Raw genomic sequence first — 17,929 nt, 5'->3', positions numbered from 1 at the left:
CAAGGATGAGGCTACTGTTTATAGATCATCTTTACAAAACTATTTTCCAAAAAGAGAAGTACCTGAACTCACTATATCAGGTGCCAACTGATAATTGTACAAGTATCTCCAGAAAAACATTTTGTGAGCTCAGAGGCATCTTCTTAGCTTAACAGATGATCTCCAGACTGACAAGCCTTGACTTCTATCGATGATAACACTAACAATGAAAATGTCTATCATGTGAAGTGAGCAGGTGGGCTTTTCTTATTGTTTTCTACACAAAATGTAACATGAATGAGACCTGGTCATCTTAATTTGAATGGAAACATTCTGTCAGAGGGATGTGTGACCAGTTCATTGAGGCCACTTTATGTTTGTGTCAGGAACAAAAAAAAAAGTCTATATGCCATAATTAGTCTGAGAAAGGTAGTTTAAGCTCATTTTTCTCAGAATCTTAACTTACACGAGAAAGAGACAATGACTTGTTATAGTATATGAATTAACTGTCATCTGTGATACATTCACTGTCCGTGAGGAAAATTTGTCTCTTGCTGTAGTAATAAAATAATATAAAAACATTTAAATATCATTGCAATTATGTTCTACCACAGTTCAATTTAAAACGTACTAATGCTGTTTTGCCCTGACTGTTTCTGATCGAAAGCAGTGATGCAATGACATGCTTTCTTGTTAAGGTAAGGAAATAATACTTGTTTCAAAGAGATCATTCCTTCTTAAATAGTGTAAAATGTAGTGTTTGCTTCCAGTAGTCAATGTCTGTCAAGTCCAACAGGTGTCAAAAGAGGGTTCAAAAAAATCTTGGAACCAGTGTACAAACTATTGTTGAATGAGGCAGAGCCGCCACTATTGTAGCACTAAGAGAGTCCTATAGAAGAGATAAGAAGCCGTTATCTGTGGAGTCTTGCTGGTCAGATTTGCCACCTCGAGAGCTCTTGCTGGGGTTTGGGGTGGTTGAATACTTTGGGGGGTATCTGATGAAGAGACGGTCCTCCTCCTTTTTAATCCACCTTAGAAGCTTAGTGATAGCTGTGATAGCACAGGCCTTTGTCACCAGAGGACTGAAGCAGGTGTACAGCTCAAATTTACTCGTGACCTACAGAGTAGAGGAAAAAAGACACTTTAGCTGTGGACATCAAAGTTGATCCTAAAAGAAGCTGCAACAATTTGTGACTCAGAGTGTTTACATGCACATTAGTAACTGGTTTACAGTCTGTCATCCGGTAAGCTGTTTTCTTAGAAGGTAATGTAAATGAGAATACAGTTTCTGGAATTGGGGTAGGTGATTGGATACGCAAATTTACTTTGCATGCACACAGATTTGTCCGGTTACCTACATAACCTGATTTCTCGGAGTAACCTGATTTCTTGAGTATATGCAAATGTAGTTTAGGGTTAAGGTGTACTTTCTGAGAAACTGATTACCCTTAAACTCTATTTAGACACACCCATGTCAGGGATAATCCAATACACACAGAGAGGGTTCAGGAGAAGAATATACGGTAAAAGCAGTAGCTACATACCCAGGCTAGCAGGGTTTCTCTCTCAGCGACGTGGTAGATGAGCTTCAGGGGCCGTGAGGTGCTGTGGATGCGGCTGTGCATATAACGATAAAGGTCCAGCAGTCTCATTTTCTCCTCTTCACTGCTGTACGGTGCCTCCATCTCTGGGCTTCATGCAGCAACAAAAGATTACAGACAGAAAAGTCATATAAAGTTCTCTAACAAATAAAAATACAATGATATAATAATACAGAGACGCAGGGACTATAGTGAACCGAAACTGTTCTTCTGTGATACTGATGGGACAAAATTACACGGTAAAATGCCACAACACAGCCTCCAAAATTATTTGGAGGGAGACTTTTTGCTCTTTGTAACATTGTTCTAGACAGCGCTAGGTAAATAAAATTGTTATTACTATTTGAAGCATAGAGCTATGATAATTTCACTTTCATTTTCAAGGTTTTGATTGGCTGCCTCATGTAATAGGACACCTTACTCTTTCAGTTTAGCTCATGAGGAAATAAGCAAAGTGACATGGCAGGGTTTGTGAAATACAATTTGAGTTTCTTAGTTTTCAGTTCTCTGTGCCCTTGTCACTGATATCCCTGTTTCAGAAACCTTCTATTCGTAGGTACTCGATATAAAACAGGACACTGCAATTTGTAAACACCAACCACACCAAGCTGGATTTTTTTTTTCACGCAAAAACACGTACCTGGTGAACTGAGTGAGCTGACGGTAGTTGTCTGGCACATCAAAGGGCTTGTACATGAAGTGTCTGAGGTCTGAGACGCCCACCTGGCTCACGCTGTACGACTGGGCTTTGGCAATGAGGCTCAGTGAGTTCTGAGCCACCATGGCCTCCTCTATCTTCCTCTTGCACTCAGCTACAGCGTAGAAAGCCTCCTTGTCTGTCGAGAGCAGCAGCAAACAAACAGTGCATTCTGGAGGGTCCAGGTAAGAGATGTATGCATAAAAGTAACAGTCAGGATTAAAGAGAGGCAGGCAGATGGGTGTCCATATCTCCCCAGCCTGAAAGGCAGAGGAGGCTCCGATGAGGTTGAGCAGGAGGTGGACGTCAGCGGGTTCCAGCCTGGTGTCCTCGATGACGGTCTTCTCTTGGACGATGGTGAGCAGCTGGTTCTTGGCGATGAGGATGGAGAAAACCAGATTGGGCGTGATAGCCTTCTGCAGGATCTGGCTGAGAGAGTCCCTGAGAGAGGATGCTAGGGGTAAGCAGTGTATTGCTGTGAGCAGGAAGCTGGGGTCTGAATCTACGAGATTGAGGAGGCCATCTAGGATCTTCTCTGAGCCGGCCAGGAGTCTCCTCAGGTCGTAATTTTTCTTGTGTTCAAAGATGCGGGATATGCTGGCCTGGGTGAGCATGCTGATGATCTGATAGTACACATAGAGGAGCTCTCCACGCAGCTGCTGCTCAGACTGACGACTGCTGGACACGCACACCAGCACTAGGGGCCCTTTCTGTAAGAACACCACGGTGTGCTCCTCTAGTGGATGGAAGAAAAGACATCACAATAATGAAAAATAAGAATAATACTAAAAGTACCATTAAATGTGAACTTACAACTGTACATGTAACAGACAGTTACAAAATTAAACATTATATATTTAAAGTGAATGTAAATTGTAAAAACAATACTGTAAATGCATGAATTTCTCATTACTCATTGTGTTTCAGACTCTGAAATTGTGCAGCACTTTTTGTCGACTGGCATTAATTAACTTGCCCTTTACAGCAAGCCAGAGCTACTGCAGTCACATTTACTGACCACCTCTTCCCACGGTCATCTGTAAAATTGCTACTCTATTCTCATATCAGAGAATAGAAAACATCTGATTCCCTCCCCATAGAAATTCACAATAATATTACAAAAGCTATGGGGGGAGGAAGAAAAAAAATCACACTAATGTTCTTACCTGAATAAACTGAGCGGATGATATTATCTCCACTTTGGACAAAGGACACCAGTGCCATCATGACTCCCATTGTGGATGAAAGAGCCTCTTCACTGCCATATCGGGAATAAATGGGTTTGCCTGCTTCACTTAGCACAAAAACATGCTTCCTGTGCTGTCGCCAGCTGTCAGCTGTCACATCCTCATCGCGATGAGACATAAATGCAGGAGATTCCTGGGTGCCTGCCTCCAACAAAGGAGATGACCTTCCCTTCACACCTATACCTTGTTCCTCCAGCTTGGCCTTGGCTAGCATTGTAACAACAAACTCCCCAGAATCGCTCTGGCCATTGTCTGTGGCAGCATCCTCCATTCCTCTCTCAGCTGCCTCAGTGGATTCATTGTTCTGACACTCAGAGTTTTCCGTCTCGTCAGTCTCTAGCTTTTTTACCTGGTTAGAAAGGGACTCTGCATCCAAATTCTGTTCCTGTGCTGCAACATCCGACAGGTGTAAATCTGCTGGTTCCTCTTTGTAAACAGCGGTACTGTCATTTCTCTGCACCGGATCAGGAAACATGTGGTTTCCCAAGAGAGAGAGAGAAGTCGCCAAGGTGTCAGCTAAGGTGAAAACAAAATTGAATTATGAAATGAATCATGAAAAAAATGTCAAATGAGCTAAAATTTAGAACAGCTTTAATGAAACATTATATTATGTGTTCACCAGGTGGATTGCTCTCCGAGGGTGGATCACAAATCTTCAGTCCCTGTGCCTCTCCTTCTTGATGATTGTCTCTCTCCATGATACCATCCCAGTCACTGGAGGTTAAATAAACACATACGATAACCAAAGAATTCCAAACAAACAGGTTTGTAACTAATATGGTATATACTAATATATGGTTAGTGGCTAAACCTGGAGACAGCATGCATCTCAAGTCTCTTATGAATAGGACCACTCATAATGGACCAGTGGCTGAGTCACATGATGACAGAGAAAAACTAGTTACAGTGGAGAATTACAACTCCAAGATGCCGAACAGACTGTGGAATTTAGGACTGATAACTTCCAGCAGCCTGGCTAAAGCTACACAAACAACAGTCCTTTGGACGGAGAGACGAAGGTAACTGTTCCAGCGCTAGGGAGTTAACCTTTGTTTAATAATAGCTTAAGTTAATTATGAAGCTAAGGATAGCTTGCCTGCTAGTGTGCACACCGTCGAGAAAGCTTACTTTTGCATCATCATAGATGTTTGACTATGAATTCCGATGCAGCTCAGTAAATGTTGGCTGTGGATACACGGCTAACACTGCCTGCTAGCAAGCGACACACAGATCAGTTTCATGGCCTTGGCTTAACAGTGAGCAATGCAAGCTACCGTGGGCAACTAAAATTAGACAGATAAATACAATTATTAAAACTTACGATTTGTGTGCCGTCAAAATGTTGGGTTTAATATCCAATTTGCTACATCAACTTTCAGCGGCAGCCTGGCTGCAGACAAGCTGTCAAGAATGAGAAGCAGAAAACAAATTTTCCTCTAACCACAGGAGACATCCGGAATCTCTCATGACAAGCTCAGATGACCAATCAGGCCGCTGGGTGCCTTAACATAGTCCCGCCCACCCAGGGAACGTTCCACACAGATATGTGATGCATTGCGTGAGACTCTAACGGAAGTTTTAGCTAGGTAAGCTATCTGGGGTTATTTTAAAGTATACTATCATTAGTAAACCTAAAAAAATCGTTTGGCTTTCATTAATAAAAGCATAAAACATGGTTGGCCACTTGCCTTTTCAGCGAAGACGTTTCGCTATGTGGCTAACGTAGATACGAGATAAGAAGACCCACTGTGGCCTTAGCATTCCGTACGGGACTCACTCAGTCTCAAATGTTAGGGAGAATAACCAAAACGTTATTTTTTTTAACTTGCTATCCAGCGTCATCTGACAGGTATGCTTAATGACCGGGGGCATGAAATGTTTGTCCGTGGTGAAACTAAACTATTAAATTCAATAAATCCACTCCATCGGCGGCTACTGCCCTGGCATACTACTGATACATTCTACTTCTTGCAAGCACTGTATTGTACCAACGAGCGGACACGAATTTGATCGTTCCGACCATACAGCAGACGTGTTTTGGTCTCAAAAATACAGTGAAAAGATGACACCCGCTGCCACATATGTTAAAAAAAAACGTTTTTGCAACGTCGTTTGCATAGACAATGCTGTCGGGAGAAGCTGCGGAGTCCCGAGTTTACAGTTGGAGTTACGAGCTAAATTAATATTAGTCGGTGATATTGTCGGTAGTAGAATTGCATTTTATTTGCAAAATCTAGTAATATTGTGTATGACATACACTGCTCTTTTTAAACGGTCTGTGGTTTTTTGCTACACTATTTTTGAATGGTGTTTACGTTGTGAGGTAGCTGGGCTACGTAAACTACGTCATCTCCGATTCCTCAGTCCTCGCCACTTATAAACATCGTAACGGTAGAGATGGCAACCAGGATATCTTAAAAACGATGTTTGTTTAGATTGTTCAATGGACACAAAGCTCACCCGTTGATTTCACATTAGCTGGATAACCGGACACCATGGAGGAACCGTGGGACTTTGAGTTTTTATCACGCATCGCTGATGGCTGCTTATCGTTTCTGTCCGAGTTTGTGGACGACTGGCTCACCAACGATATGAGAGTCTCCATATTCAAGATCTTGCTGAGCTGGTTAATTTTTAGTCTTATCGCAATTCATTTTGCATGGAAAGTCTACGGGAATACAGTGAACGATATGTATTACCGACAAGGTGAGTTTTCTTTCGTCCTTATCCGTATTACTTGTTAAACTCGTGCTAGCCACGTTAGCTTAATCAATGTGTGTATGTGTGTTGATGTTCAGGGACTGGGCAGAACGGAGGCACACCTGATACAGCACCTCACCTGAGTGGATGGTAGGTGTTCACACGCTGCTTTTTGTTTGGGTCACCATTAGCGCAGATTTGATATCTTTCTCTTGTGTTTATCCTATTGCTGTAGCATTTTTAATTGTAAAGGGATGCTGACTCTAGTTGCAAAGTTGATGATGATGGTGTTGGAGGAGAAGTCGCATTAGTATTGCAGATGTTTTATCTTAAATTGCATTACTCCTGTTGTTCTTTTTTATTATAGTTTTGTTAGTTATAACATTCTGTTATTCTTGCAGGAAGAGCAAAGCAGGAGATAACCTTAAGACTCATCGAGATTAACAGGTCATTGGCTTTGAACTTTGGACTTTATTTCAAATGAGAACTGGACAGTTCACATTTCCCAGTGATACTGATTGCACCAATATTTTTTTGAAAAGCATCAGCTTCAGTGCATTCAAGATGGATGCACCTTCTGGGGACTGCCCAGAGAAACTTTACTTGGATACCAACAGTGTCAATCTTGTATCCAGTAAGTTTACTATATATAGTGCTGTGATATGTTTATTTCAGCCAGTCAGCTTTGGTTGTTGAACAGAACTTTATTCTGCATAAAAACTTTGATTTGTTTTACTTCATGGTCAGCTTTTTGCATTCCTTTCAAGAGGCTCTAGAACAAATGTGAAAAATACTGTTGGGTTTGCATGTGAATTGAGGATGCTTTAATAACACTGTTTTGATAACAGACCAGATAATTTCCACTCTGAGACAAAAAGCAAGAAAACATTATTGTACTTGATTTTAACTATGTATGGAAGGGGAAAAGTACTGCGTTTTTTTAAGCCAGGACACACAGGATTACGTGGACAGATTTTTAAATGGTAAGGCTGAAATTGCATCAGCAGGAGCAAGTGAATGATGGCAGCGAGTGCTGCTCATGTGTCTAGTAATGATTAGAAAGATTCTTAGTGGTGGATGGAGTAATTTTATCACTGGTCTTTCATAAATAATGCATATGGTCTGTCTGAAGACAGATCCATGAAAATCACTTACAACTTCAATTACATTTTAACAACCACTGTTTCTCATAAGATGAAAAGAGCATTGTGTGCATTTAATGGGAAACACAGAATGCCTGTGTTAAGTATTTGATCCCCTTTGACTTTTACATGTTTCATTCATTTTTCTTTACCATTGACTCACAGCAAACACCTGTGTCAAAGTGAAAGCAAAACTCTAAAGATTGATTAAAATTAGTACAAATATAAAATAATTATTTACACAAGCACACGTATCCCATTTATAACATCTAATGTGCACAATCTGAATGGAAATTACCATTCCATACCAAACATTTTTGCCTGGACTCTTTACAGGCTGTGGCTGTATTGCCAAGCTATTCCCGTTATTCAAGGTCTGAACTGTATCAGAAATCACCAGAAACCCAGCACCTCTAACATGAAGCATGACGGCAGGTTGTCGGGGTGCTTCTTTGCAGCAGGATTGAAAACCGCTGCTCATCCAATCCCCATGTTACTCAAAAGTGCTTGAGCAGTTTTGTTAAGAGGACTGGGGGAAAAATGGCAGTGTCCAGACAGCAAAGCTGATACAGTCCTGCAGTCCTGACCATACTGGGTGGACTCAAGGCTGTTGGCAAAGGTGCCTTTTTACTTTAGAAGGGTGAACACACGAATTCATTTTTTAATATATTTGTACTATGTACATATCAGTTTCTTTCACTTTGGCATGAGTTTTTTTTATGTTAATCTGTGTGAAAAAGCTTAGTTACAGCCACTGTGATTTAAAGAAATAAAAGGTGTTTAATAGTTGATGTGCTTTCTGTGAGCCAACCTACAGTCCGTTATTATAACTGGCATGTGGTAATATTTCTATAATGGTAACAAATAGTTTGTAGTACAAGACAACATATTGCAGTGTGTATTAACAGAAATCTTTAATGATGTAAATAGTTCTTGTAAAATAAACTACTACAACAAAATAATCAGCCTGTTGTAGATACTCTGAAGAAGCAGAAATGCAAGAAAATAATGTGACTGAAAATAATGTGACTGTGCAAGTCGTTCAAACGGCTTGACTGATATTAAATTTGAAAATACTGATGTTGATACCCTTCATTGCTAGAGCTGTGTTGTAAAGCATTTTGCTGTGATTTAAAAAAAGTTTTTTTTTTTTTTTTTTTTTTAGCTAAAAAACATTAATGCTTCAATCAAAAATGGCGACATCAAAAATTCTACCCCTATCTTATTCCTGGTGGCTGCTGCAGTTTAATATTGCAATACCAATCCTGCATTCATGTAGGTCTGCATAGAGCTATACAGACATGGACCAAAAATGTCTGAGTAGAGTAAAACAGTGGTGGTACAGTGCCGAGTCAGAGAGATGGATGGAGTACTTTTTAAATCCAGATTCAGAATTATCTTATGTTAATGGGAATCGATGGTATAAGTAGCATGTGCACATCCATCACATTAGTGCAGGTTAAGCCAGGTACAAGTAAACGCTGCCCAGCAGAAAGACGTGAAAAAAACGTGTAAGAATCATTGTTGGTAAGGAAGTTATTGATGTCCAGCCCCTGTGCTTGTGCTTCTTCATACAATCCCCCATCAGTAATGGCCCCTGCTGCCTCAGTGGGTCCATCTTGACCATCAGTTCCACCACTCAGGAAGACAGGACCATTGGGCGGGAGCTGCAGGCCCCTCAGCTCCAGTCCAACTCGCAAAGCCAGCTCCTGGTTTCGACCACCTCGACCCTTTCCTGTCAACTCCACAGTGGGCTCACCTCCAGCCATCAGACACGTGGCACCCCATCCTTCTGTACGCCCTTCATCCAAGACTTGCATGGTACGGCACAGGTCCCAGCTCTGCACACCTACTTCAGGCCCAAGCTTCAGCACCTCAGTGGCAATCTCAGGAGGAGGTTCCTCTCGGGAACACGCAAAGCGAGCCAGGAGGCCATAAAGTCTGGATACTGACCTTACATCGCCACACACTCCTGGTGACAGAACAACAGGGCGGAAACCTAGCTCTCGGGCACGGCGACCTGCACACTTCAGGGCAATGCTGTTGGAGCCAATCACAGCGTTCTGAACATTTTCTGCCTTAACTGATTGATCCTTATTCTCCTTCCATCGGGGACTTGGTCTCCCAAGGACATCCTTTACTGACTCTGGTAGAGAGTTCAACAGCTTGTATCGTTCAAGAACTGACAAAACTTCCTCTGGCCACAACTCTGTGTGAACTGTGGGGCCACTGGCTATCAAGTCCAGAGGATCTCCAATCACATCGGATAGTATCAGTGAAACCACCTGTGAAGTGATCGGTGGGGGAGATATTCAAAGCACAACACTGACTTGACAAACACAAATGACTTCTTCTTAAAAATAAACTGCTTTAAAAAAAATTAAAGTGTCTTACCTGTGCAGGATGAGCACAATGTGCAAGCCCTCCACCCTTTAAGAAAGAAAGGGCGCGACGTACAGTGTTCAGCTCTTGAATAGTGGCACCAGCAGCTGCAAGTTTGCGGGTAACATCCAGTTTCTCCTGCAACGAGATTGGTGGGATGGGTGCAGGTAACAGTGCAGAGCCTCCGCCTAGAAAGAGTTGAACCAGCTTTTGTTAAATTTTACATTTTAAGGTATAGTTTTATAAAGAATGCGGTCAAGTGTTAAAGTGTTTACCTGAAATCAGTACAAGTAGCAAGTCCTTCTCTGTCAGTTCGCTGGCTAACTGCCTGATCCCTTCAGCTGCCCTTAGGGCATCAGTGTCAGGCAAGTTGTGTTTGGCTCCCTCCATTACTTTGATGCGACTGTTTTCTTTTAACAACAGATGGCTGTGATGGAAGTAAGAAATTGTATTACGTTTTATCTTATTTTCTGTGTAATATTTAAGTTGTTTACCTCTTAAGGTTTTTGCTTACTCTTTCCCGTGCTGCTTTAATGTCTGCTGAATCCCATGTGGCACACTTATGACTCCTCTCACTAAGTGATCCCCCATAATCCTCTCTGCCTCCACAGCCATACCGAGTACAGCTTTTCCAAACCCCACCAAGTGCAGGTTTTGTTTGAGTGTGAATTTTTGGCCATTGATGATTACTGTGTCCCCCTTGCGCTCTATACTCTGCCGGACTACAGTGTCTGGCTGCACAGCCTCCACTGCAGCTGCAAACACCTTGCGTGCCCGTGAGTCCATTGACATTTTGCACAACGTAGGTTTCCTCCTGCCCACGAGGGCCAGAAAAGGCTGAGGCCGGAACAGGGAAAGAACACGTGCCATGGACAGATCACTGGGTCTGAGCAGAAATTGCCTGTGGGATGAAAAAAAATCAAGTGACAGTGTATAGGGACAGTTAGCAATGAAACAAGTTATTTTAAAAAGACCACATATTTAGAATATGAATTGAAAGGTTGACAGGATAGGTCAAATATTCTACATTTACTCACAAAACATTTTTTTTAGTTGAAGTTTGCTTTTACCTCTCAAGTAGATGTTGAGGAATCCGAAGGTTAATAGTATATTAAAGTATTCATTATTACATACATTATCTTTATCCTAAGACCATGGACTCAAAATTTAATATGTTATGGTATTTATGGAGCCAGTGTTAGTATCAGAGGTCACCATGCAGTCCAGTGTAGTGAATGCTGTTGAAAAGATAAATTATATCAAGAGGTACTGGCACAATTTCACCTGCTAGCCAGGTGCACTGAAATGGAAGCAGTCTGAAGATTAAAATGCAAACAACTTATTACGTAAACTAAAACATGTAACATCCCATAACAGGAATGAAGCTCGAAAACAATTTTGTTTGGCCTCAAGAAATCTATACATTAAGAGACGTATCATACTTCAACTTAATAAATCGTACAGGCATTGTACTGGTAAATCGGTTAAAACCCTGCCTGTGGTTAAATCTGAAGATTTCAGGATTACACTATTGTTTGGTGCTGTTGTATATATTTTCTATCCACATAAATGAATATTTTCTTCTTGCATTACCTGTTTGTTCGGTTTTAAAAATGAAGTGAAAGAAGCGTACAGACCTTTGCCTGATGACTTTGTGTTTATATCAACCGAAGCCTTACTAGATAGTTGCCATAAGTCAAACACAATTCCCATAAAACGTTAATTTCTGAAGACTCACGTAGCTGCCTACCTGAGAAGGTTGTGAATGAGATTTAAAGCCTGTGGAGTCCAGTGAAAGCCTGTTATGTGTGCACCAGCTCAGCAGTCAGGCACTGACTGGAGCTGTGTACCCTGTGTGTAATGATTGACTTAGATGGAGCACAGGACACATCAAACCACTGGTCTCTTTAGTTGTGCTTTTTTTTTCTCCGCCACACACTAGGTGACAACACAAACACCAGAAGTTAGTTCAGTGTGCTGGTATAAGGACACAGTGGTGAAATTCATGTGCACAGTATCTGACAGACTTTTTTATTCATTCTGTGGCATAGTTCAAAGGGTACGCAACCTTTTTTAATTATCTCAGATGATAATAAACTGAATGGTCAAAACAGGATGCCACCCGCTCTATGAAACTGTAGGGCATCAATATGGATACATTATTAAAACTCTATTGTTCATCCAGTACATCCATCCAAACTCGACTTTTCGTGGAGGAACATTAACACAGACCCTTCGCAAAACACCCGTTAATAGCGTTAACACATTTGCACGTGTGACCAACTTGTTGAATAAGTTTAATGTGGCGCATTAATGGCTTGCTGAAGAATATGTTTACAGGTCAAAACGTTTTCCTAAAGCGTAATGAAACTCAGCCGAACCAAGGATTCTATTTTAGAACTGATGAGGATTCTATTTTAAACCGACAAGAACCTGAACTGTTGTGGAGTTCTAGGCTGAATTTATACGTTACCATGGTCACTGTCGATCTTTTGCAGTATCCAAGCAAATGTTCGCACTCCTGACATTCAACAAAAACACAGGGGCTGGTGAAAGAGCGGTTAGAATTGGTTCATACCTCAGACTTCCCTTTCGGTGAGGACACAGCTCCTGCTGTTATTTTTCTTCTGCACGTCTCCTGTGGTCATTCTGACCCCTGTGGTAAAACATATACGTAAAACCTAGAAGCTAGCAGAAAGCAGAGCAGGCTGAGCAAGATAAGCGGCTAAATGTGTCAGAAAGTGCTGGATCAGAGGGACAGTGGCTAACACAGTTTCAGACAGACAAATACAGTGAAATCGAAGGAAGGGGATGGGGAATTTGCTCTGATGCAGTTATCTAAGGTGGGGGTGACAGAACATAAAAAGAAAATAATAATAATAATAATAACAATAATTTTATTCTCAACCTGGCTAGGTGAACAAATTTGTTTGTTTCTTTTTGGAACAACTCGCGATAACTATCTGTCATATCGCGTGGTTTCTACCTAATGCGCGTGTCAGGTGATGAATATGCGCGTCACCGACGTGTCGAAGGCGGTGCTTTTCCCTCCGGTGTGGATCCGAACTATCTCAGGCGGGCTTTCGTCGCTGTTTTTGAATTATACGTCTTTAAAAAATAACTTCTAGCACCGCTGCAGTTCATATATCATTATCAGCCACCATTCCTGACATCTGTAGGTCGGTTTAAAGTGTAAAATAAGGGCCTGTGTCCCCTCAGAGACAGACAGGCCATCATGAAGCTGACGGACAATGTGCTGCGGAGCTTCAGGGTTGCTAAGGTGTTTCGGGAAAACTCAGACAAAATTAACTGCTTCGATTTCAGTTCAAACGGAGAAACAATTATTTCCAGCAGCGATGATGATTCCTTGGTCCTGTACGACTGCCAAGAGGGAAAGTAAGAACGCTTTCTGTCCATTTTACTGTGTTGTTTTTTGACGTTAGCTACCTGCTGTGCTAACTAGCGAGGCCTGCACTGGGATAGGACTCAGCAGCGATTGTATGAAATGTAAAATTCCCGTATATGCACCCGGTTTGATAATGCCCACAACGTCAAACCTTTCAGTTTCTGGTGTCTAAGGTTATGTGCTAGTATTTAATATATTGTGTGTTCTTCGTATTATCAGAAGTATACCTTAGTCTGTTAAAATGTATCCGGGCTTTACAGCTAAATAGGCTAACGTTAGTAACTGTTGGAGGTATGTTTGAGTTGATTAAAAATAAAACTTACATTAGTAAAACAGGGCTGTTTCTAACTTGTAAAGAGCTAACTTTTCAATAACAATGTACCTATGATTTTGATTCAAAGGCTAATAGTGCTGCGATTAATTGACTAGTCGATCGACAGAAAATTAATCGCCAGCTCTTTTGATAACTCATTGCTTTTCATTGTCATGTGTGATTGTAAACTGAAGATTTTTGTGTTTTGCACTTTTGGTTAAGTAAAGCAAGAAATTTTAATACATCATCTTGGGTTATGGGAAATTATAGAAAAGACTTTTCAGTTTTTTTGTGACATTTTATAGACAACGCGGTTAATCAAGGAAATACTCAATTAACAATTATCTTAGCGCTGAACCAATGAGTTGATTTGCAAGAAGTGAATGGATAACAATTCTGATGTTTTGATAACTGGTTAAACGTCCAAGTCATTTATTTGAGAGCAAGGATGTAAAACATTTGCTCGTTCCAAGTTCTCAAATGTGAGCATTAGCTACTTGGCTCTTTTTGAATATATTTTTGTATATATAATGTCTTTGGGTTTTAGAGTGGCTGACGGACAAAACAAGCTATTTGAAGATGACAGGCACGATGTATAACAGACTGTGACAAGCGTTTTTCACAGTTTTCTGACATTTTAAAGACTAAACAATCTGTGAATAAGAAAAAGTAACCAATAATGAACATAATTGCAAGTTGCAACTGCAGTAATCTGTTATTATTTATGATTTACAGGCAAGAATAAAAATGCTCTTAAAAATGTCACAGCTCAAAGTAACATCTTAAAATTGCTGACCAGAAAATCTCTCAGTATTTGCCTCATTAAAATATAAAACAAAGATGATGCAAGTAATTCTGCATTTATGCTGTAACATGAATCTGTGTAGTATTTTTGTTATAATTTTGTCAGAGTAGGTTAACATTTATGGTGACTTAAAAGTATATTCCCTCTGTTTTCTGATTTATGACAGACCCAAAAGGACTCTCTACAGTAAAAAGTATGGGGTGGATCTGATCAGGTACACACATGCTGCAAACACTGTTGTCTACAGTTCCAACAAAATTGACGGTATGTTGATGCACAAATACTTTTTTGGTGTTCTTTGTTTGGTGACGTAGAATGAATAAGTTTCAGTTTGTGCCCAATGTGATATGTTTTGTACACCACAGAAGGATTCATCAAAAAAAATCATAAAGCACAATTTTTTCTTTTTTTTTGGCACTCAGTAACTGTAATGATAATGTGATGTGGTCATAAACAATAGGAAAAAGTCACTTACAATGGCAAGATAGGCCAGTTAAGTAGATGTATTCACTATGCATTTTGTTTATATTCAGACCATTCAGTCACTTCGGTGTAAAGCAGGAGAAGACATTTGATTTATATTGTTATATTATTATATTGTATCAGTTCTCTCATGACATGTTTTACTGGTTGGACTGTGGAGACACTGACGTACAAAGGATGCCATACCCCGTGCAAAGCTGCTAGATCACGGGGAAACACACTGCTCACTTTGGTCTGAGGTAGTTGTTTGTACAGTTTGAGGGTCTGTGATTCTGCCCCATACAGGAGCTAACTGTACAAGTGACTGCCTTGCCCACGGTTGAGTCTACTCATCGCACCTGCCCGTATTCGACTTCCTGTTTTTAGTGCCTGTTTGGTTCATGCTCCTGCTTGTCATGTTAAGTGTGTGGCATGGCAGTTTTCTTCCTCTCTTTAATGATGTTGCTCCTTTTCCTCAAGATACTATTCGGTACCTGTCACTTCATGACAACAAATACATCCGCTATTTCCCTGGACATAACAAAAGGTGAGGGACTGGATTTGTGTTGACATGTCTTCCTTTTGGTTTGATTTACTGTATCAGATTGGAAGTTGCTGTGTTCTAATTTTTTCCTTGTTTTTTTGTGACCAGAGTGACATCTCTCTCCATGTCTCCTGTGGACGACACATTTATCTCTGGCTCATTAGATAAAACTATCCGACTATGGGATCTGCGGTCCCCTAACTGTCAGGTAAGTGTCTTTTCTTGTGATTTTCAACATCCCCTGGTGTTGCTCTAATACGTAATACAAAATTGTAAAAGGGGGATAGAGCTGATACTGACCTCCTCTCATCATCTGTCAATTTTAGGGTCTCATGCACCTGCAAGGGAAACCAGTGTGCTCCTTTGATCCAGAGGGCCTCATTTTTGCTGCTGGAATAAATTCAGAGATGGTTAAACTTTATGACCTTCGGTCATTTGACAAGGCAAGAAGTGTTTGTGTGTCTGTGTGTGTGAGAGAGACATTTCAAATGCATAGGTCCATTTTCATAGAAGCAAAAGAGTTATCATCATTCTTGTCAACAGGGTCCCTTTGCAACCTTCAAGCTCCAGTATGATCGTACATGCGAGTGGACAGGGCTTAAGTTTAGCAACGATGGAAAACTAATTCTTCTTTCGACCAATGGTGGGGCTCTTCGCATCTTAGATGCTTTCAAGGGTGCTGTGCTACATTCCTTTGGGGTAAGATACAACTTGTCTTCATGCACAATGTATGAAAGTATTATTAATAATATATAAAACACTAAGACTGTACACACTAACACCTGCTCAGTGACTAAATTCAACAAACTAAAGCAGTGAAGCTTTTTTTAAGGTTTTCATTTATGTTTTTAAAGAGCAGTGAGGCTCTGAAATGAGCTCTCAATATGCATGTTGTATGCACATTAGTGTTCACTGTTGTCATTAATCTGCACAGAATAATTGCTAGTGGATTCTGCTGTTCATTTACCCTTCAGGGCTACAACAACAGTAAAGGTGTAACACTGGAGGCATCATTTACTCCTGACTCTCAGTTTGTCATGATTGGTAAGTTGAAATTATTGTTTATTTCCTGTTGTTGCCTCAGTGTTGGAAATATACAAGAGCCAGTTATAGACCAAAAAAAATAAAGAATTACAGGAATGGCCTGAAGTAGAAAAATTGATTCCTAAATCCTAAAGAGCGTTTTGCAAAGTAAGACAAAAGGATGTTACTCTCACATAAATCAGAAGGCAATGGATTCTATTAAATACCACTCTCATAAATACCATTCTTCAGACAAAAAAAAAGGCGTTGCTTGAAAGAATGCTGGATTTAGAATCAGAATCAGAAGCCTTTATTGTCATTGTACCAGAATACAATGAAATTATCATATAACAGTGCTGGTACTGCTTTCATACATTTCAGGCTCTGAAGACGGAAAGATCCACGTGTGGAATGCAGAGAGCGGTATGAAGGTGGCGTTATTAGATGGGAAGCACACAGGACCAATTACCTGCCTGCAGTTCAACCCCAAGTTCATGACGTTTGCAAGTGCCTGCTCCAACATGGTGAGTGTGGACTTGATTTCTTAATTATTCCTTTCTTAAGTGTGTTAGGCAGATAAACATTAGCCATGTGTGGTTTGCGATGTGATGTCACTAAACTGTGCAGTTCATGGACTCAAGTTTCTTCTTTTTTCAGTAATGTTGTTACACTGTTTTGTTATTGTGCTACTCTATTGTCCAGCCTAAAACTGAACATACGTGATACAACTGTAGGCTGCATGACTGGGTGACTGTAAAGGTTATAACATGACATGAAAGTCTCGTGTGTGGGTGAAATTTTAAATGCTCTCTGATCTTTCAGGCGTTCTGGCTGCCAACCATCGATGACTGATAACAGAAAAGTGAAGAAGTGAATGAGCAGCTCATGTTGATGGCTAAAGTTGAGGTGACCAGCAGGGGTCAGCACAACCAGAGAATATCACAAGGACTCATGGCAAATCAAATTCATATTGTAAATAAGTAGTTTTCAGAAATAGATTTCTTCTCTATTGTCTTTTTTATATTTCTATTTAACATTAAATTGTTTCTTTGTAAGTTTTGTTGACTTTACTGTTGTGTTAAGTGTGTGCCTACGCATATTTCATGAGTTGTTTTTATACCATAGAATGAAGTGGTCTTTAAGCGACCAAATGTTCCTTAAAATATTTTTCAGGTTCAACCAAAACATATAAATATTATTATTATTTTTTTTTTTTTTTTTAATCAATCCACACCCAAATTGTGTCTTATTTTTGTCCTAATTCATCTTGGTATCCATTGAGAAAGCCAGTTCAAATCAGCCCACACCCAAAATGATAAAGTGAATTTTATTTATATTGTATCTTTGTTATGTTTATATATTAATAGTACTTCTGAAAGGAAAATATTTTATAAAGTTCACTTTATTACATGTAACTACTTAAATACTTAAAAATTAACAGAATTTGAGCTAGTTGGCTGATGAGTAGGGTTTTTTTGGTTTGTTTTGTTTAGTCTAGCTTCCTGTGTAATATTCATGGTTTCAGGTTTAATTCTCACCACACATACATGGTTCAAAGCAGGAGTTATTATTATTAATCCCAGCTGTCAGTTTGAAATTTGTGTCTCTGAGACTTAGAAAACGCTGTA

General features: G+C 40.2%; 4 protein-coding genes across 7 annotated transcripts; 2 read left to right on the top strand and 2 right to left on the bottom strand.

The window, feature by feature from the left end:
* Positions 1–359: 359 nt before the first annotated feature.
* Positions 360–4,970, bottom strand: mon1bb (MON1 secretory trafficking family member Bb). Its single transcript, XM_041034022.1, has 6 exons — positions 4,846–4,970; positions 4,144–4,238; positions 3,444–4,040; positions 2,221–3,013; positions 1,524–1,671; positions 360–1,096 (listed from the first exon to the last, which is right to left on the bottom strand). The coding sequence occupies exons 2-6, from the start codon at positions 4,220–4,222 to the stop codon at positions 869–871; spliced, it is 1,845 nt and encodes a 614-aa protein (XP_040889956.1). The 5' UTR covers positions 4,223–4,238; positions 4,846–4,970; the 3' UTR covers positions 360–868.
* A 27-nt stretch (positions 4,971–4,997) lies between these two features.
* tcta (T cell leukemia translocation altered) lies at positions 4,998–8,155 on the top strand. 2 transcript variants are annotated; one of them, XM_041034029.1, is made up of 4 exons: positions 4,998–5,110; positions 6,003–6,230; positions 6,323–6,374; positions 6,626–8,155. In XM_041034029.1, exons 2-4 carry the CDS (start codon positions 6,020–6,022, stop codon positions 6,666–6,668), a joined length of 306 nt encoding a protein of 101 aa, XP_040889963.1. In that variant the 5' UTR covers positions 4,998–5,110; positions 6,003–6,019; the 3' UTR covers positions 6,669–8,155. The 2 variants fall into 2 exon arrangements, with proteins under 2 accessions (XP_040889963.1, XP_040889962.1); XM_041034028.1 differs by lacking the exon at positions 4,998–5,110 and having other exon boundaries at positions 5,121–6,230.
* Positions 8,156–8,478: 323 nt separating this feature from the next.
* Positions 8,479–12,509, bottom strand: glyctk (glycerate kinase). 3 transcript variants are annotated; one of them, XM_041034023.1, is made up of 5 exons: positions 12,327–12,509; positions 10,263–10,649; positions 10,024–10,175; positions 9,761–9,936; positions 8,479–9,651 (listed from the first exon to the last, which is right to left on the bottom strand). In XM_041034023.1, the coding sequence occupies exons 2-5, from the start codon at positions 10,616–10,618 to the stop codon at positions 8,761–8,763; spliced, it is 1,575 nt and encodes a 524-aa protein (XP_040889957.1). In that variant the 5' UTR covers positions 10,619–10,649; positions 12,327–12,509; the 3' UTR covers positions 8,479–8,760. The 3 variants fall into 3 exon arrangements, with proteins under 3 accessions (XP_040889957.1, XP_040889960.1, XP_040889958.1); XM_041034026.1 differs by lacking the exon at positions 12,327–12,509 and adding an exon at positions 12,222–12,281; XM_041034024.1 differs by lacking the exon at positions 12,327–12,509 and adding an exon at positions 11,499–12,148.
* Positions 12,510–12,770: 261 nt separating this feature from the next.
* On the top strand, positions 12,771–17,356 carry wdr82 (WD repeat domain 82). Its single transcript, XM_041035117.1, has 9 exons — positions 12,771–13,144; positions 14,439–14,536; positions 15,215–15,281; positions 15,387–15,486; positions 15,605–15,721; positions 15,822–15,977; positions 16,253–16,322; positions 16,683–16,825; positions 17,124–17,356. The coding sequence occupies exons 1-9, from the start codon at positions 12,984–12,986 to the stop codon at positions 17,151–17,153; spliced, it is 942 nt and encodes a 313-aa protein (XP_040891051.1). The 5' UTR covers positions 12,771–12,983; the 3' UTR covers positions 17,154–17,356.
* Positions 17,357–17,929: the final 573 nt, after the last annotated feature.

Source organism: Toxotes jaculatrix, chromosome 3, assembly GCF_017976425.1.
Source record: "Toxotes jaculatrix isolate fToxJac2 chromosome 3, fToxJac2.pri, whole genome shotgun sequence".
NCBI lineage: Eukaryota > Metazoa > Chordata > Actinopteri > Toxotidae > Toxotes > Toxotes jaculatrix.
Note: the sequence above shows the minus strand (reverse complement) of the source record. Positions and strands in the feature narration are given on the sequence as shown.

Coding starts and splice junctions, on each gene's coding strand:
- mon1bb (XM_041034022.1), bottom strand. CDS start 4,222: ATGGAGAGAGACAATCATCAAGAAGGAGAGGCACAGGGACTGAAGATT. Junction 4,041..4,143: donor CTCGGAGAGCAATCCACCTG/GTGAACACATAA, acceptor TTTTCACCTTAG/CTGACACCTTGGCGACTTCT. Junction 1,672..2,220: donor CAGCTCACTCAGTTCACCAG/GTACGTGTTTTT, acceptor TGCTGCATGAAG/CCCAGAGATGGAGGCACCGT.
- tcta (XM_041034029.1), top strand. CDS start 6,020: ATGGAGGAACCGTGGGACTTTGAGTTTTTATCACGCATCGCTGATGGC. Junction 6,231..6,322: donor CGATATGTATTACCGACAAG/GTGAGTTTTCTT, acceptor GTTGATGTTCAG/GGACTGGGCAGAACGGAGGC. Junction 6,375..6,625: donor GCACCTCACCTGAGTGGATG/GTAGGTGTTCAC, acceptor TTATTCTTGCAG/GAAGAGCAAAGCAGGAGATA.
- glyctk (XM_041034023.1), bottom strand. CDS start 10,618: ATGGCACGTGTTCTTTCCCTGTTCCGGCCTCAGCCTTTTCTGGCCCTC. Junction 9,937..10,023: donor GCTACTTGTACTGATTTCAG/GTAAACACTTTA, acceptor AACTCTTTCTAG/GCGGAGGCTCTGCACTGTTA. Junction 9,652..9,760: donor ATTGTGCTCATCCTGCACAG/GTAAGACACTTT, acceptor ATCACTTCACAG/GTGGTTTCACTGATACTATC.
- wdr82 (XM_041035117.1), top strand. CDS start 12,984: ATGAAGCTGACGGACAATGTGCTGCGGAGCTTCAGGGTTGCTAAGGTG. Junction 13,145..14,438: donor TACGACTGCCAAGAGGGAAA/GTAAGAACGCTT, acceptor GATTTATGACAG/ACCCAAAAGGACTCTCTACA. Junction 15,978..16,252: donor CTGTGCTACATTCCTTTGGG/GTAAGATACAAC, acceptor TTTACCCTTCAG/GGCTACAACAACAGTAAAGG.